Source organism: Saccopteryx bilineata, chromosome 3 (assembly GCF_036850765.1).
Source record: "Saccopteryx bilineata isolate mSacBil1 chromosome 3, mSacBil1_pri_phased_curated, whole genome shotgun sequence".
In the NCBI taxonomy this organism is placed as follows: Eukaryota; Metazoa; Chordata; class Mammalia; order Chiroptera; family Emballonuridae; genus Saccopteryx; species Saccopteryx bilineata.
The window spans coordinates 196,200,530-196,219,849 of record NC_089492.1 but is presented as its reverse complement, the minus strand read 5'-3'; the positions used below and the strand labels follow the sequence as shown (position 1 = coordinate 196,219,849).

The 19,320-nt window shown below is 43.8% G+C and overlaps 1 protein-coding gene across 1 annotated transcript in view; it reads left to right on the top strand.

Moving 5' to 3' along the window:
* BPHL (biphenyl hydrolase like) overlaps window positions 1-19,320 on the top strand; it is a 47,981-nt gene that overhangs the window by 26,907 nt on the left and 1,754 nt on the right. Inside the window, exons 5-6 of the mRNA XM_066268501.1 lie at window positions 7,810-7,945; window positions 11,979-12,098. Of these exons, the coding sequence (XP_066124598.1) occupies window positions 7,810-7,945; window positions 11,979-12,098 (256 nt within the window). The remainder of the gene's footprint in view (window positions 1-7,809; window positions 7,946-11,978; window positions 12,099-19,320) is intronic.

Sequence of the window (19,320 nt, the reverse complement as noted above, 5' to 3'; positions counted from 1 at the left end):
TGGTCAGTTTGTTGATTTAAATTTACTTTTTCTTTATTTTAAATATTGTATTCTTGTTTTGTTTTTTACTTTAAAATAAGATATGTGCATTGTGCATAAGGATTTGTTCATAGTTTTTTTTTATAGTCTGGCCCTCCAACGGTCTGAGGGACAGTGAACTGGCCCCCTGTGTAAAAAGTTTGGGGACCCCTATCATAAACTATATGCTCAAAAAAGAAATATATCAGTTTGTTTTTGGAGAGAAATTACTTTTTTGATTCAAATGATAATTTTAGGAACTTAACTATGAAAGATAATTATTATTCATTTATGATGGAAGTCATATAATTTGAGGTAAAATTGGCTGGCTCTTGAAAAAAATGACAAGTAAATATATAAATACATAGAATATTTTTGAGTGCTTGTTTTATGCACTGTTGTTAGCACATTTCATGTCTAACTTATTTGCTTTTTTCCCATAGTGTTATTACAATTTTCATTTTTCAGCTAGGGAAACTATAGCCCGTAGAAGCTAAGGGAAGTGCTCAAGGGCACGGAGCTTGTAAGCACAAGAGCTGGCATGCAGATATAGGCAGTGTGACTTCCAAGCCTGTGTTCTAACTGCAGCACTCAATGTGAACATCTGGCTTGCCCCAGCTATGGCTAGATCTCCCTGTCCCCTGAGATTTAAGTAATATGTCCTGTGGGCATCTAAGGTCTTGCCTCAAATTTTACATTTCCATAGATACTTCTTGCTCTAAGTGCCTAGTTTTTATCAAGTTAATTCCTTATAAGAATCTCTTGTTCCAAGTGGAGGAATTTACATTTTAGCAAGAAAAATATCTCCATTTTTTTGTGTGTGTGTGTATCAGAGACAGAGTCAGAGAGAGGGACAGATAGGGACAGACAGACAAGAAGGGAGAGATATAAGAAACATCAATTCTTTGTTGCAGCTCCTTAGTTGTTCATTGATTGATTTCTCATATGTGCCTTGACCGGGGGGCTACAACAGACCGAGTGACCCCTTACTCGAGCCAGTGACCTTGGGCTCAAGCTGGTGAGCCTTGCTCAAACCAGATGAACCCACGCTCAAGCTGGCAACCTTGGGGTCTCAAACCTGGGTCCTCCACATCCCAGTCTGATGCTCTATCCACTGCGCCTGGTCAGAAATATCTTCATATTAAACATTATTAAAAATTTGGTTCTTAAAAGGTTTTGGCTTTCCCACTACAGCAGACTTTCTTTATTTTGTAAAAAGTGTATAAATTGATAAAATATATGTTAAAAATACTATATAAAATATACTAATGCCATATTAGTGTATAATAGGATATTCAGTATATAAATAATAAATATATATTTATATTATATTATATATTTTATTATAGAATTTGTTTTTGAGCTATAAAAAGTGATTTCATACTGTAGCATGTCTTCTGTGACTCAATCTTCACTGAACATTATATTTCTAAAATTCTTCTTTTTTAAATGAGAAGAGGGGAAACAGAGTGACAGACTCCTGGCATCCACCTGGCAACCTTTGTCTGGGGCCGATGCTTGAATCAACTGAGCTATCCTCAGTGCCTGGGGCTGACAGTCAAACCAATCAAGCCACTGGCTGCAGGAGGGAAAGAGAGAGAAAAGGAGAGAGAGGGAAAAAGAAGCAGATGGTCACTTCTCCTGTGTGCCCTGGTTGGGGATCTAACGCAGGACATCTGCATGCCAGGCCAACACTCTATCCCTTGAGCCAACCAGCAGGGCCCTAAGACTTATACTTTTTTTTTTTTTTTTCATTTTTCCAAAGCTGGAAATGGGGGAGGCAGTCAGACAGACTCCCGCATGCGCCCGACCGGGATCCACCCGGCATGCCCACCAGGGGGCAATGCTCTGCCCCTCTGGGGCATCGCTCTGTTGCATCCAGAGCCATTCTAGCGCCTGAGGCAGAGGCCACAGAGCCATCCCCAGCGCCTGGGCCATTTTTGCTCCAATGGAGCCTTGCTGTGGGAGGGGAAGAGAGAGACAGAGAGGAAGGAGAGGGGGAGAGGTGGAGAAGCAAATGGGTGCCTCTCCTGTGTGCCCTGGCTGGGAATTGATCCCGGGACTCCTGCACGCCAGGCCATTGCTCCACCACTGAGCCAACCGGCCAGGGCCAAGACTTATTTTTTTTTTTTTTTTTTTTTGCATTTTTCTGAAGCTGGAAACAGGGAGAGACAGTCAGACAGACTCCCGCATGCGCCCGACCGGGATCCACCCAGCACGCCCACCAGGGGGCGACGCTCTGCCCACCAGGGGGCAATGCTCTGCCCATCCTGGGCGTCGCCATGTTGCGACCCTCCTGAGTGTCGCCATGTTGCGACCAGAGCCACTCTAGCGCCTGGGGCAGAGGCCACAGAGCCATCCCCAGCGCCGGGCCATCTTTGCTCCAATGGAGCCTTGGCTGCGGGAGGGGAAGAGAGAGACAGAGAGGAAGGCGCGGCGGAGGGGTGGAGAAGCAAATGGCCGCTTCTCCTATGTGCCCTGGCCGGGAATCGAACCCGGGTCCTCCGCACGCTAGGCCGACGCTCTACCGCTGAGCCAACCGGCCAGGGCCCAAGACTTATTCTTGATACTGCTGTATCATATTCCATTGAGCAAACATGTTGCGTTTTATTTTCCCTTTCTTTTATCAATGGACAGTTGGTTTATTTCAGATGTTGTTATGGATGTCCTTGTACATGTCTTGGGGGTGTATGAGCAACAGTGTCTCTCTAGGGCAGTGGTTCTCAAAGTGTGCTCCAGGGAGCACTGTTGCGCTCTAGAAGATTTCCAGGTGCGCCCTATGGTATTCCAGAGAAATGTGCCCTTTGGGGATCAAAAATCCAACAGGATTTTTGGAGTTTAGATTTTTGGGGCACAGAGGTGTGGGGAATTGGCTGTAAGCTGACAATCTGCCCAACCCCCCACCTCACTTGCCTGATTAGGTTGCAAAGGGCGGTTAAGCTGTGGTGCTGGATTGTTTACACTGCCCCCCATGTTACCCAGAAAGACTGGAGGCAAGTTTCTTCTATCCTTTGTTTGGTGTAAAGTTAAGATGATATGTGTGGTGGGGGTTTTCTGCACTCAACACAAGAGTAAAAAGAGAGGAATTCTTTGATGTATTGATGAGGATATGAGAGTTTGCCTTTCAAATATATGCCCAAACACTGAAGAAATTGCTAGGACATATCAGGCTCATGTTTCTCATAAACACAAGAATGAAAAAACTTACATTCGTGCCAGGACCTGCCAAATTTACTAAATCTTATTAAGAATGTATCTGTATATATAAAAAGATAACTTTTTTGTTGTTTTTTTATTTTTTAACCCCATTTTTACGAATTCTAAAAAGCATAACAAAAAATGTAACATAAAAATGTTTTTTGATATCAGAATAAATTTAATCTTGTCGTATTTTTACTTAATTACCATAAAAGCATGCTTGGACTTTATATTTTTTTCTTTAATATTTGACTTAATTATTATAACATATTTCTCAGAAATTTGTATATATTGCACCTACAATTATTTGTAGGATTTTAAATGCTCCCTGACTTCAAAAAGTTTGAGAGCCACTGATCTAGGGTATATGAAATTGCTGAATATTGTGGAATGCAAATACACCCCATTGCTAGTGACAGATTGTTTTGCAACTAAATAAATTTACACTTCCACCAGCAACATATGAGTCACCTTAACTTGAAATCATCAGACTTTTTTTTTTTTTTGTATTTTTCTGAAGTGAGAAGCGAGGAGGCAGAGAGACAGACTCACGCCTCTGCCCGACTGAGACTCATCTGGCATGCCCACTAGGGGGCGATGCTCTGCCCATCTGGGGCCCTTGCTTTTTTAGCACCTGAGGCGGAGGCCATGGAGTCATCCTCAGCGCCCGGGTCAACTTTGCTCTAATGGAGCCTTGGCTGCGGAAGGGGAAGAGAGAGATAGAGAGAAAGGGGGAAGGGTGGAGAAGCAGATGGGCATTTCTCCTGTGTGCCCTGGCTGGTAATTGATCCTGGGACTTCCACCCACTGGCCAACGCTCTACCACCGAGCCAACTGGCCAGGTCCCAGACTTCTTAAATCTAGCTGGTCAAATGGATATAAATGGATATTGGGGGCATCTAAATTTGCATTTTTCTATTACTAGTAAGGTTAAGAATCTTTTTATGTGTTTATGCACCACTGGGGTTTCTTCTTCTATACTGGACCTATTTGTGTCATTTTTTTTATTGATTTTAGATTTTTATTATGTAATAGTTATACATATAATACAATATGTTTAATAGGCATACCTTATCAGGTGTAACAATACACTAGCACTTCCAGTATTATTTCAATGTGATTGATTTGTAGGGCAGGTAGTTTTGTTTTTTGATAATTTGATCACTAACCCCTTGCTGGTTAGTGATTATATCAATAGTTAAGTTGTACAACTTGGGGCTTGTGTTTTGCTTTCTTTATGGACAGAATAATTTAATTTAACTTAATGTAATTTAATGTAAGGAAGTGCAACATGTTTTATTTTCTCATTAGTTGGTGAATTTGATTTTTTTTCCCATTTACTAACCTGTTTGTCAATTACTTTGCTCGCCTTTCCTTTTTCATCTTAGACTCTCCTTCTAAGTTTCTTTCTCTCTTTCCTGAAGTTACTTTTTAGAAGGTCTTTAACTTCTAGAGGTCTGTTAATAGTACATTCAGTTTTTACCTAAGAATATCTTTTGTTTCACCATCATTCTTGAAAGATTGTTTGACTCAGAACAGATAGTAAGTGGCAAATTATTTTCTCAAAAATTGCGGTCTTTTGCTTCCCTTAATTGCCATTGAGAAGCTTTGTCAATTTAATCTTTCTTCCTCTGAAGTGGAGTCTCTTATCTCTGCCTGGCTTTCAGATTTTCTCTTTTTCTTTGATATATTGCTGATTTACTCTACTATGTCTAAGTGTGGCTTCTTTTATTTCTCTTATTTGGATTACATTTGGTTTTTGTCTTTTGATTCTTAACTGTTATCAATCCTGAAAAACATTCTTGCCTCTGTGTTTCAAATGTCTCATGTCCTCACCTCCTCCTTTTCCACTTCTCTCTGGGAGTGACTGGGCTTTGAGAACCTTGTCTTTTCATCTTCCTGTCTCTTATCCATCTCCTTGTCTCACTGTGCAGTGTTCTGCACATATTCTGAAGCTTTCTCTTGCAATTTTCTAGGGTTTTTTTCATTAACTTTATAAAGATTGATTGTTTTGTGATCTTGCACAGGGAACAAATATTTGCCTACTCTGAACTCTGGAAGCAGACAGAAAAGACCAGTAAGCAGTGTGCAGAACGCTTTCCTTCACAGAGGATGTGTGTTCGCTGCTCTTGAGAACCATGGGGTCAGATCAGGTCAGGGCCTTTTCATCTCAGGTTAGCCCGGGAGTCTCAGGTTTAGCTCTCCCCTCCCAACCCCAGCTAGTAGTCACACTGCCCCAGAGCAGCCCTGCCTTTGAATAATCTTAGCACTCTTTGCTCTCTTTTCAGGGCTCGCTTTCTCTTACACATACATGTATATACTCATACACATTCACACTCTAGTCCACTAATTACTGCAACTCCACCTATGCCGCAACAACTCTGAATTATGAAGATCTACTAGGCCTGACCTGTGGTGGCACAATGGATAAAGCATCAACCTGGAATGCTGAGGTTGCCAGTTCAAAATGCCAGGCCTAGTCAAGGCACATATGAGGGTTGATGGTTCCTGCTCCTCCCCACTTCTCTCTCTCTCTCTCTCTCTCTCTCTCTCTCCTTCTCTTTCCCCTCTCTAAAATGAATAAATAGAAATCGAAAAAAAAATTTTTTTTAAAAATAAAGATCTACTTGTTCCACTGGAACCAAGCCTTTTAGAGAATGTGGTCTGGTGTACATACAGCCAAGAGTAGAAATATCTACAGGGGATTTTTTTTTAAGTTTGTCCCACAGCCCCCTTTCTCTCTGGTAATCACCAGACTATTGTCTGTGTCTATGAATTATTTCTTCCCCCTTTTTTTGCTTAACTCCTTTAGCCCAGCCCACCAACCCCCTCCCCTCTGACAACCATCAGTCTGTTCTCTGTATCTATGAGTCCATGTCTATATTGTTTGTTACTTTGTTCATTAGCGTCCACATGAGTGAAATCATATGGTACTTGTATTTCTCTGACTGGCATATTTCACTTTGCATAATACCCTCTAGATCCATCTATGCCATCAGAAAGGGTGAAATTTCCTTTTTTTTATAGCTGAGTAGTATTCCATGTGCAGGGACTTTGTAACTGGCCATCTTCACGCCATCTTGCCAGCACCTCTCTCCATTCCCCTCTTTCAACTTTCCTTCTCTACTTCCCAAATCTCCCCCCACCTCTTCATTTTCAGGTTCCTCTCTACACCCATCTCTGAAGTCTTTTCACTTTTGCACAGAGAATCTCAGATCTCCTCAGCCTCTGTATTTAACTCTGGGCACACCAAATCTGCAGATTTAAACCCATCAGCAGAAGAAAGGCAGACACTATAACAGGATCTTCCCTCCTTAGGAGGCAGTTAGAGTTGTAAGTAGCAATGTTTTCTCCATTTCATTATTCGCATTCACTAGGTGTGTACTGGGTGTCTGCAGGTGCCCAGCACTGTCTTTTTTTTTTTTTTTTTTCACCCAGCACTATCTTGAGCACTGTTACTGTTTAAAGTGAATTCATATAGTCAGTGCCATGTTATCTCTACGGTGTGCCGTGTAGCAGAGCACTGTATGAAGCTCTCTGGGAGCAATGTTCAGTGTGCTCAGGAGGGTTAGAATCCTTATCATCAGTATATTTAAAGAAGTATGGAAAAGATTAGGCTAAGTAATTGAATGTGTTTATTTTAAAGGTGGTGGCCCTGGCCGGTTGGCTCAGTGGTAGAGCGTCGGCCTGGCGTGCAGGAGTCCCGGGTTCGATTCCTGGCCAGGGCACACAGGAGAAGCGCCCATCTGCTTCTCCACCCCTCCCCTCCCTTTCTGTCTCTCTCTTCCCCTCCCGCAGCCAAGGCTCCATTGGAACAAAGTTGGCCCGGACACTGAGGATGGCTCTGTGGCCTCTGCCTCAGGTGCTAGAGTGGCTCTTGTTGCAACAGAGCAATGCCCCAGATGGGCAGAGTATCGCCCCCTGGTGGGCATGCCAGGTGGATCCCGGTCTGGTACATGCGGGAGTCTGACTGCCTCCCCATTTCCAACTTCAGAAAAATACAAAAAAAAAAAAAAGGTGGTTTTAAGCTATTATTTCCTTTTCTAATAGTGAGTCATTTATAGCATGGCTTGAGGTTAGTATTTATCTTTTTGCACCCACCTTTCTTCAGTTGCAGAAATTAGAATAAACGATTTATGTGCATTTCTCAATGTATATAAGTGTATATCAGAAAAAACGTCTTTTTTTTATAAATAATGTATATTTAGATGACTCTAATTAGAGAAATCTTTTTTTACCTTATACCATGCATAGAAAGCATTAACTGCAGGTCTAATTTCATTCACTTGGTAAGAATTTTATTGTATGCCTATTTTATACTGAGCACTGGTCTAGGACTGGGCGGTACAGTAAGAACAGAACAGACCCTTACCCTGGGACTCACACCCTAGTTGGGAGATAGATACTTGGCCATGGACACAGAAAGCACTGCAGAGTGGACGGAGAAATGTGGTAGGGGAGGGAGGCCGCAGTGACCTAAACGAGGTGAGGATGGAGCTGTGCACGTGGAAACCTGGGGAAGCATTCACAGCAGATAAATAGCACACGATGGCTTTGAGCTAACCCTGTTCTTGTTCACACTTGTATTTTTCAGGTATCCGAGATGTTTCCAAGTGGAGTGACAAAGTAAAAAAACCTCTAGAAACCCTATATGGGCATGACTACTTTGCAAAAACCTGTGAAAAGTGGGTGGATGGCATAACACAGTTTAAACATCTTCCAGATGGTAGGTTACATGAACTATTTAGTGGTTCTTTGCTGATTATAGACGTTGCTTGAGTTCCTCCCTTAATGTTTCAGAATTCCTCGAGATTAATGCATTCACCTACTATCCTTCCACTTTGATAGAAACAGAGGACACTGGTGAGTGTACACAATACAGATTCTTGTGTACTAAATCTACCTTGCCTTGTCCGGGTAGCTCATTTGGTTAGAGCATTGTCTGGATGTGCCAAGCTTGTGGATTCGATCCCCAGTCAGGGCACATACAAGAATCAACCAATGAATGCATAAATATGTGGAACAACAAATGGATGTTTCTCTCTCTCTCTCTCTCTCTCTCTCTCTCTCCTTCTCTCTTCCTCCCTCCCTCCCTTCCTCTCTCTAAAATCAATAAGTAAAAATTGTTTTAAAAATAAAAAATAGGTCCTGGCTGGTTAGCTCAGCTGTAGAGCATTGGATCAGTTTGTGAAAGTCCTGGGTTCGATTCCTGGTCAGGACATACAGAAGAAATGACCATCTGCTTCTCCACCCCTTCCCACCCTCTCTATCTTTCTCTCTCTCCCATTCCTGCAGCCATGGCTTGATTCAAGCAAAAGTTTGCCCCAGACACTGAAGATGGCTCCATGGCCTCACCTCAAATGCTAAAATAGTTCAGTTGCCAAGCAATGGAGCAGCGGCCCAGACAGGCATAGCATCTCCTGGTGGGGGGTTTGCTGGGTGGATCCAGGTAAGGGCACATGTAAGAGTCTGTCTCTGCCTCCCCTCCTCTCACTTAATAAAAATATTAAATAATAAAAGTAAATAAAATAAAATAAAATAAATCCGCCTTAAACTAGAGACAAATTATATACAGGGTGAGGCAAAAGTAGGTTTACAATTGTGAGTACATGAAACAGAGTTTATTCTTGTATTATTATTGTATATATATTGTAATATTGTACATTATTATTATTATTGTTAGAGAGAGAGATACAGGAAGGGAGAGGGATGAGAAGCATCAACTTGTAGTTGCGGCACTTTAGTTGTTTATTGATTGCTTCTCATATGTGCCTTGAGGGAGGGGGCACTCAAACTGAGCCAGTGATCACTTGGTCAAGCCAGTGACCTTGGAGTCATGTTGATGATCCTGCACTCAAGCCGGCTACATCGGGGTTTCAGAATTGGGACTTCAGTGTTCGGGGTCGATGCTCTATCCACTGTTCCACCACCAGTCAGGCAATGTCTCCCTGTCTTTATCTGAGAATCAACACAGTTTTCAATTACAGTAAGAATTGACATCTTTAAGAGAAATTCTGAATTAAATTATTTTATATAGATATTTACATTTCTAAGCTCTCATTTCTCTTTTTTAATTGCTGAAAGAATAGAGAGTAGCCAAGATCTAATCTTGGATTATATTCGGTTACAAAATTATTGTAATTGAAGGATAAATTTGATCTCTTAAGTAATAATTTCCAGGATGAATTATTTGTCAAAACTTCCTCAATGAAAAGGACATTTGGAAATGTTATTTTCTTGGCTTAAGTTCAAAAGAGCAAACAGATCCTGTTTGAATTCAATGTTCACTCATAGAAACAGGTCTTTGGAATCAGTTTCCCTCAGCTCTTAAAGCAAACAGACAAATAACAACAAAAAGGGCTGTAAAAGAATGTCTGAGACAGTTCTTCATCAAAGAGGCAACTTTGTGAAATGTAAACTTTTATGTTTTCTTGAAGAGAGCAGTGAAAGTGTAGGATTACTCAAAGGTAAAAGCAGAATTAAATAAACAGTTCTAAAACATGTCCTGTATTTGTTAAAACTTAAAAACTTCTGCTTGGTGAAAGATATCATCCAAAGAATGAAAGGACAAGCCACAGGCCGGGAGAAAATATTTGCAGAAGACCCATCTGACAAAGGTCCATCATCCAAAATGTGCAAAGAACTGTTAAAACTGGACAATCAGGAGAGAAAGCAATCAATGAACAACTAAGGAGCCGCAACAAAGAATTGATGCTTCTTATCCCTCTGCCTTCCTGTCTGTTTGTCCCTATCTGTCCCTCTCTCTGACTTTCTCTCTCTGTCTCTGTCAAAACAACAACAACAACAAAACTGAACAATTAGAAAACAACTGGAATAAAACTTGGGCCAAACAACCAGATCCCACTCTTCACCTATTAGAATGTCTACACAGAGGAATTTTAGGACAGTGAACATGCTCTCTGTATGATACCACACTGGGTACATGTCATTATACATTTGTCCAAACCCACAGAATGTGCAACACCAAGAGTGGACCCTAAGGAAAACCACGAACTTTGGGTAATAATGATGTGTCGATGGAGGTTGATTCACTATAAAAATGTACCTCTCTGGAATGAACAAATGTCATAATATAGAGGACCTAGCAGTGTACCAATCATCTTATAGTAAGACTGTTAACAAATCACTTACCACCGTTCCATACATATTAACTTGACAGGAACCCTTCTGCATGATTGTGTGCTCAGACCAGCTTAGGCATCATTGTGTAGGTTTGGAATTAGACAGACCTGGGTGTGAGTTCTGGTTTTGCCACTTGGCTCGCTATTAGAATGGATCCAGGCAGATCATTTAGCTTCTCTAAACTGCAATTTCCTGTCTGAGAACTACTCTAGTAGTTCTAACTACTACTAACAACTACCTCATAGAGTTGTTCTGAGCACTAAGAGTTATGTATGTTCAACTTGGACATAGTTCTAATACAGAGAAAGTGCCCAATAAAGTACTTGATTTACAAATAATTGTACACACTAAAAGAGATAAAACATGTAACCATCATAAGTGTTTCAGGAGTAGTAAATAATTTGAACAGTTCCTAACACACAGTGAGCACTCAGTAACACTAGCATCAATTATCTGAGCATACAGTTGGCAGATGTGTGTTGCCCTAGGGACAGGAGAGGGACACTTCAGAGACCTGGAAAACTAACTCTGGTTAATGTGTCCCCTCCTCGTTAAAGCCACAGCTGAGGAGAAGGGGAAAGGCCAGGTTCCTGGGCAGCACCCCCGGGGTGGCTCCCCCCTCTGAGTGCTTTCTTCTTGATCCAGAAAGAGAAAAGGAGGAGGGGAAGCTGGCTGGGTGTTAGGAGTCTGGGCGATGGCTCTCGTTTTAGCCTCTTAGCCACCCCAGGGGACGCTGATTAATCCCTGTCTGACCTGAGGAGAAGGCCAAAGCTCAGAGTGGCTAAGGAACCACTAAGACTTCACAGACAGGAGATGGCAGGACTGGAACTGGAGCCCAGTTTGTACCATATTTCCCTTAGAGATGTTGTCATATGTGGTAGTGAGGATCTGATAACCTCTCAAAACTATGTCCATCAGGAGTGTCAGAGAGGCAGGAGGGATAAGGAAAGGTTGTGTGAACACTGCTGTGAGGAGCGTGTACTTGGAGGGCTGGCCGGGGCCCCAAAGACCACCTAGGACAGTGGTTCTCAACCTTTCTAATGCCGTGACCCCACAATACAGTTCCTCATGTTGTGGTGACCCCAAACTAAAAAATAATTTTGGTGGCTACTTCATAACTAATTTTGCTACAGTTATGATTCGGAATGTAAATACCTGATATGCATTATGTATTTTCCGATGGCTTTAGGTGACCCCGCCGGGGTCGCGACCCACAGGTTGAGAACCGCTGACCTAGGACATCATTTCACAGGAGGTGCTTTTCAGTTGCCAAGATCGGGCCCGGTTTTGCACACTGGGAATTGCCTCCATGTCATATAAAGAGTTGTGGGGTTGGTTGGTTGGTTTCTCTTACTGTTTTACATGAATTATTAATTTAAGTAGGAAAACTGCTTGTTCACTAATAGAGCTTTAAAAGAAAAAGAAAAAAGAACAGCAAACAGGGAATGAAACCCAAAGAATGTTAGAAGTGGAAGGCACCTCAGACCCCATCTAATTTAGACCACCAAGTTCACAGAATGGGCTGGGACCCTGAAGTCTGAGAGAAGACAGCCACCTGCTTCTCCTTACCTGCACAATGGTCACATTCGAGCCAACTCTCTACCCTTGTTTTTCAGGTAGTATCTGTCGGCACCTGCTGCCCCTGGTTCAGTGTGCCACCTTAATTGTGCATGGTGAAAAGGACCCTCTGGTCCCACGCTTCCACGCTGATTTCATACACAAACACGTGAGCGGGTCACGGTGAGTCGGGCCACGTAGCAGCGTGCTGTGCCTCAGAGGCTCCTGCAGGAGGTGGGAGAAGCTGTAGCAGGGAAGGGAAACACGGACGTTGGGGTAGTGGACCTCCAGGGCACCCACTCTGGTTTTGCAATGCCAGTGAATAGTACACTGTGTATGGGATGCCAGAGACGTACAGAGCACAGAGTGCCCTGCTCCCTGGGTAACCAGGAATTGCAAGGCAGGGAGTCCTCAGGCATGTCTCCTGTCGCTGCTGTGAACGTAACGGTGCTAATACGTACCAGGTTTGGTAACATCAATGACAACTTAGGTTTATAGGAATCGCTGATAACTAAAACCATTTTATTTAGTTGGGAAATTTTTCAGACTAGTTAAAAATTATAAAAAGACCACCTACCAAATGTAGAAAATTTGCAAAATCAAAAGAAGGAAACAAATCACGTTTTACTTGCCACCCATTTAAATTATTTCATTATTAGCATTTTTGTGTGTTTCCCTTTTTTTATCATAGAAATAATCATGTTCTATAGTCAACTCCGATGCTGCTTTTATACTCACTTAAAAGTATGTTGTAAACTTTTTGTGTTATTTCAGCCTTAAAAATGTACATACCAGGCCCTGGCCAGTTAGCTCAGTCAATTAAGAGTGTCATCCTAGCCTGACCAGGCGGTGGCGCAGTGGATAGAGCGTTGGACTGGGATGCGGAGGACCCAGGTTCGAGACCCCGAGGTCACCAGCTTGAGCGCGGACTCATCTGGTTTGAGCAAAGCTCACCAGCTTGGACCCAAGATCGCTGGCTTGAGCAAGGGGTTACTCAGTTTGCTGTAGCCCCACGGTCAAGGCACATATGAGAAAGCAATCAATGAACTACTAAGGTGTCGCAACGAAAAACCAATGATTGATGCTTCTCATCTCTCTCCGTTCCTGTCTGTCTGTCCCTATCTATCCCTCTCTCTGACTCTCTCTCTCTGTCACTGTAAAAAAAAAAAAGTGTCATCCTAAAATGACAAGGTTGTAAGTTCAATCCCTAGTCAGGGCACACACGGGAAGCAACCAGGGAATGCGTGACTGAGTGGAACAGCAAATGCTTCCCTTCTCCCTCCCCCCTCTCTCTCTCTTCCTCTCATTGTCTCTAAACAAATTTAAAAAAATTAAGCCCTGGCCATATAGCTCGGTTGGTTGGAACATCGTCCCAGAGCATGGATGTTGCCAGTTTGATTTCCTGGCACGTACAGGGCACATACAGGGCAACTCGATATTCCTGTCTCTCTCTGTCTTTCTCTCTCAAAAAAAAAAGTGCATACCAAATGATAAACCTAGTATTCAGAATTATAAAATACCAACACATGCCACACTATGTCAGTGGTTCACTTGATTGGAGAGCAGATACATGCTGCTTGTTCTTTGTTTTCTCATTTCTGCAGACAGCTGTGGGCACCCATGAGCATTATGTGTCAGCGGAAATGTTCTTCAGTTTGTATGGACTGAATAGAAAGTTATATTTTAAACACTTTGGCTGACACAGGAGCAAGCTTTTGTCAACCAAAATATTCAGCCAGCTACATCAAGATGAGAATTCAAAGTTGACCAAATCCATTGTTTCCCTTCTATGCAATGGGTTCATATTCCGAAGGAGAAATGACTTGTGACTGGGAGATAATGACCTAACTTTAAAAAAAAATACTGGAAAATAAACACCCAGGTGAGCCTTGACCCCTTCAAAGGCTATCTATTAATTTCAGAGACACTGTTATTACTCAAGATGTCTTTGGAATTCTGTGGAATTCTTTTGAAATTGGCTTTCATTAGCAGCCTAAGAAAATCTTTCCTCACTTGGTCTCTCCTTTCCTCCTGTTCTCCCTCCCTCCTCTGTCCCTTCTCCACTCTCTTCCTTTCTCCTTTCCCTCCATGAGCCCATTTCTGACACCTGTGTGGGCCCCAAGGCCCCGAGAGCTCCCTTTGGGCAGGGAAAGCAGACTCAGAGACAGCTCCACTGCTTCCTGTTCATGCTCTCCCATGCTCTATTTTTTTTTTTTTTTTTTTTTTTTTTGCATTTTTCTGAAGCTGGAAACAGGGAGAGACAGTCAGACAGACTCCCGCATGCGCCCGACCGGGATCCACCCGGCACGCCCACCAGGGGCGAGGCTCTGCCCACCAGGGGGCGATGCTCTGCCCATCCTGGGCGTCGCCATGCTGCGACCAGAGCCACTCTAGCTCCTGGGGCAGAGGCCACAGAGCCATCCCCAGCGCCCGGGCCATCCTTGCTCCAATGGAGTCCCGGCTGCAGGAGGGGAAGAGAGAGACAGAGAGGAAGGCGCGGCAGAGGGGTGGAGAAGCAAATGTGCGCTTCTCCTGTGTGCCCTGGCCGGGAATCGAACCCGGGTCCTCCGCACACTAGGCCGACGCTCTACCGCTGAGCCAACCGGCCAGGGCCCCATGCTCTATTTTAACAACAACAACACTCTCAGGGAATTTTTAAATGTGGGGGGCATGCTTCTTAACCTATAATAAAATACAATTATTGTAAACCTGTATAATTTTTATATTTATATACTTTATATTTTAAAAGGCATTTTACATACAAAAATCTGATAATTCTTTACAATTAATTTATGAAAAAGAAGTGTTGTCCTCAAGTTATAGATGAGAAAATCAAGGCTGAGATGCTGAGTATTTGTCCAAGGTTGCATAGCCAATTAAAAACATCCTACATTTTTTTCCCCTTAATATAGTGGTTTTTTTCCAACAGCACAGCTGCCTCTCAGAAACACACTGTTATTTTAATATGATGGTAAAATGCCTGGATTATGTACATGCTAATCTGGTTAATTGTTTTCTAGCTTCAGAAATGACAAATTTTGTATACTGACTCTCATAGTAAGTGTTCCTTTGGAGAACCAGTTTCAATGAAAGTCAGTCTGCAAAAAAAGTTTAATGTAGGAAGGAATTCTGTTCTCAGCCCATCTCCTAACAACAGCGGTATTTTTTGTAACAGAACAATTGAAGGTAAACTGTTATTAGTAGTGATTGTCTAAAACTGGCTTGCATGTTACACCGGACTAACTTCCTCTGCTAAAAACAGCCCTTTGTGTTCCACGTGAGTTTACCTAGAACAGGTGTGATTTATTCTGAACCCCTCAAAAGGGAGGGTTGATTCCTTGAGCACCAAAGTCAGGCTGTGATTCTGCACACCATGCCGCTTGACAACAGGATGTAGCAACTCAGTGTAGCAAGCACCAGTGAACCTGGTATTTTATTACTCTATCAGGTACATTTATCATTAAACTTAGACACAATCCATCCCTTCAAAGATTTACCAACAGATACAGTCTATGAAACCAATGCCTTTCTCTCCCCAGAGGAGGCTAATGAATGGGTGGGGTTGTTTAGCAGGCCTGCTTCCTGCTCATGTTAATTTGTTTCTCTCCCTTTTCTCTCTCTGTTGGAGAAGAACGATAGAATCTCTTGGAGGCAAAGAAGCTTTAGAGATCATTCAAGTACACTAGTTTTAAAATGTGTTTTTAGGCAGCTGAGCCCTCCCTCCTAACAAACTCGTATGTGGAGGTCCAAGGTAGAAAAGATGAAAGAAGAGCTGGTCTGATTACAACAGTGATGGGAGCAGACCCTGCCCCAGCCCCCAACCCTGCACATCCCCTGCTGGTCCAGCACCCCTTCTGTGGGGGGGAAGCCCTGGTTTCGCTCACCACCTGTCTGACTAGTCAGCCTCTGCTCGGGCGTTCTCCTGTTACAGATGCACATCACCCACGAGGCCAGCTCCAGCTCATTTTGAGAAAATTTGAATTGAGCAGAGGCTGGCACCCATCAGACTCCAGCGTTGGAGTGGATGGGCCCTAGGAGGCAGTGGGGCTCAGACATCTCCACAGAGGTTATTGCTGCACTTGTTGAACCATGTGTCTGCTCGTTGTGTGTTAGTCTGCTAGGGCTGCTACAACAAGTATCAGACTGGGAGGCTGAAATAATAGATGCTTATTTTCTTACATTGCCAGAGGCAGGAAGTCTGAGATCAAGGTGTCAGCTGGGCTGGTTCCTTCTGAGGCCTCTCTCCCTGGCTTGTAGAGGGCTTCCCTCTGGGTGTGTCTGTGCTCTAACCTCCTCTTCTTATAATGACACCAGTCACATAGGGTAGACTCTAATGACCTCATTTTAACTTCATTACGTCTTTAAAGACCTTTATCCAAATAAAGGTACTGGGAGTTAGAAGTTCAACATATGAATTTTGGGAGGATGCAGTTCAGCCCATAATACTATGTTTCTGAGGTCAGATCTCAGGAATTCAGGGTCTAGCAGAGGTCAGGATATGGATTAGAGACCTAGCTGCAAATGACCAGTGCCTTACCTGGAATCCTTCATTACCTTTCACCCCTTTTGATGCCTGGCCAAGTATCCTCATCCTTCAGGCTATTCTTCCTCCTCCTTCTCCTCCTCTTCTACCTCCTCCTCCTCCTCCTCCTCCTCCTCCTCCTCCTCCTCCTCCTCCACCATCTCCTCTTCCTCTTCCTCTTCCTCCTCCTCCTCCTTCTCCTTCTCCTTCCCCAATTACTCATCTATCTGAGACCACACAGCTCCTCTTTATATCTTTTTTTCTTTTCTTTTTTTTTTGCAAGAGAGAGAGAGGAAAGGACAGACAGGGACAGACAGACAGGAAGAGAGAGATGAAAAGCATCAATTCATAATTGTTTCACTTTAGTTGTTAATTGATTGCTTTCTCATATGTGCCTTGATGGTGGGGGGGGGGACTACAGCCGAGCCAGTGACCCCTTGCTCAAGCCAGCGACCTTACGATCAAGCCAGCAAGCATGGGGTCATGTCTATGAACCAGTGCTCAAGCTTGTGAGCCTGTGCTTAAGCCAGAGACCTTGGCGTTTCCGAACCAGGGTCCTCAGCCTCCCAGTCTGATGCTCTATCCACTGCACCACCACCTGGTCAGACCCTCTTTATATGGTTAGCATGTGGACTTGGTTTTCCCCCTGTTGAACATGTCAGCACCTACCCCAGGATGCAGTCTAGTACACCTTGAAAGAATGTGAAAGCAAGAGAGGCACAGAAGACTGAGCTTCTGTGAGTGGCCAGGGTCACTGACTGGAACTGAGACCCGAAAGTCTGGCATGGAGGTCAACTGCATGTTCTGGGAACTAGAGCACATGGGAAAGAATGAGGGGTGGCATCCATGTGTGCCAGTGGCACCCAAAGGGGAGAATGTGGGCCCTCAAATCCAGATCCACATAGGGATTGCTGCCTGGTGCGCAGAGTCGGTGGTTTGGGGTCCTGAGCAGCACTCAGCAGCGAAGAGCACTGGCAGGACTCAGGCCCGAGTGCTGGCTCAGTCACTCACTTAAGCAGTGTACATGTATTTCTGTGCCTCTGTTTGCATGTAAAACAGGGATGATATCTACCTTCAAAATAGTTTGCTGAGGAATGAGTGAATACAAGTACATTTAAGACTTAGAGCTAAAAGTAGCTGCCGCTTTTGTGGGTAGAATGCTGGTGTGGGTGTAGGTGATGAGGGGCCCCAGGACACAGCCAGGGTGTAGCCTGATGGTAGTAAGAGGCAAGCCACCCTCGGTCCCGGCATTCAGCGCCATTATTAGAAGAGGTGTATGAGTGTATTAGTCAGGGTTTTCCAGAGGACCAAAGCCAACAGGATACACTCCCACACACACACTGGTTTATTTTCTATAAGGAGTAATTGGCTCATGCAGTTATGGTGGCCGAGAAGTCCAAAGTCGTCAGTTGGCAAGCTGGAGCAAGGTCAGGAAGGTGGAGACCAGGAGAGATGAGGTGGAGTTCAGGTCTGATTCTGAAGGCCTGAAAACCGGGAAGCCCTGATGTTTCAGGCTGAGTCTGCAGGCAGGAAAAAGCCTCCATCCCAGTTCAAAGGTAACCAGGCAGGAGCCTACTCTGGTTTTTAATTAAAACAAAAATGCTCACAGACTCACTGGAAACTATGGGCTCATAAATAGAATTTTATTACATCCAAAATGGAGGGAAAAATGTTACAACACATTGTTTGTGGCCTTGTTCCTATCTGTAGATCCAGAGCTTAGTTTAGAAACAGTAGACATTTGGACTGAGGAAAGGGTGGTAGCATTGTTTCTCCTTTGCTGCCTGGCCTGGAAGAGTGACTGCATCAAGCAGAAGTAAACTGACTGCCTAATTTATATTCGCAGGTCAGGTGTTTTAATTTCTCAAAAGATCTAGAATCACCTCTTTTTCTAAAAGTGCCAAACACAACGAGAAACCTGTGCCAGCCAACAGGAACTTCAGTTTACTGTCTCAGAGGCCCTTTAACTTCTAGGCGAACCACATGTTTGGTGGTCAGGCATTTCCTACTATTTTTCCTGGGAAATGGGATTGTTTGAAAAACACTCTCCATAAAGCATGTGATTAGATCCTTTTATTTGGGTGAAACTCTAGGTCAGCAGTAGGGTGGCTACATTGCCTTGCCAACTATATATTTACTCCTATCTCATGTGGTACTGTTCCCAAAGAGGGACACAATAGGCTTTAAGTAGTGACTCCTGTGTCAGACCTAAAGGAGAAGGGAGTATTAAAGAAATGACCCCGGCCCTGGCTGGCTAGCTCAGCAGTAGAGCATTGGCCTGGTGTGTGGAAGTCCTGAGTTCAATTCCCAGCCAGGGCACACAGGAGAAGTGACCATCTGCTTCCCCCCGCCCCTTTCCCCTCTCCTTTCTCTCTCTCTCTCTTCACCTCCTGCCAAGGCTCCATTGGAGCAAAGTTGGCCAGGGCAGTGAGGATGGCTCCATGGCCTCCACCTCAGGCACTAGAATGGCTCTGGTTGCAATGGAGCAACAGCTCCAGACGGGCAGAGCATCACCCCCTAGTGGGCATGCCTGGTGGATCCCAGTCAGGCACATGCAAGAGTCTGTCTCTCTGCCTCCCTGCTTCTTCAGAAAAATACAAAAAAGAAATGACCCCAAAACAATCAAGGAGAAGAGCAGTTGTTTTTATATCCTCATCCTTCTGCTCATCCATCCTCAACTCAGTGCAGTTCTGAATGTGGATGCTTCAGAACAAATCTCCCATATTTTTAATGAAGGGGATCTAGTTTTTATTTTCCCAAGACCTAGACGTTATTAAGGAAGAACGCAGACAGCCCTGAGGCAAAGAAGTAGGGATTTGATGCTGGTGTCACTCCTTTCTTAGTAGGGATTCTGAAGAATCAGAGAACAGGAGTAGGGCCCAT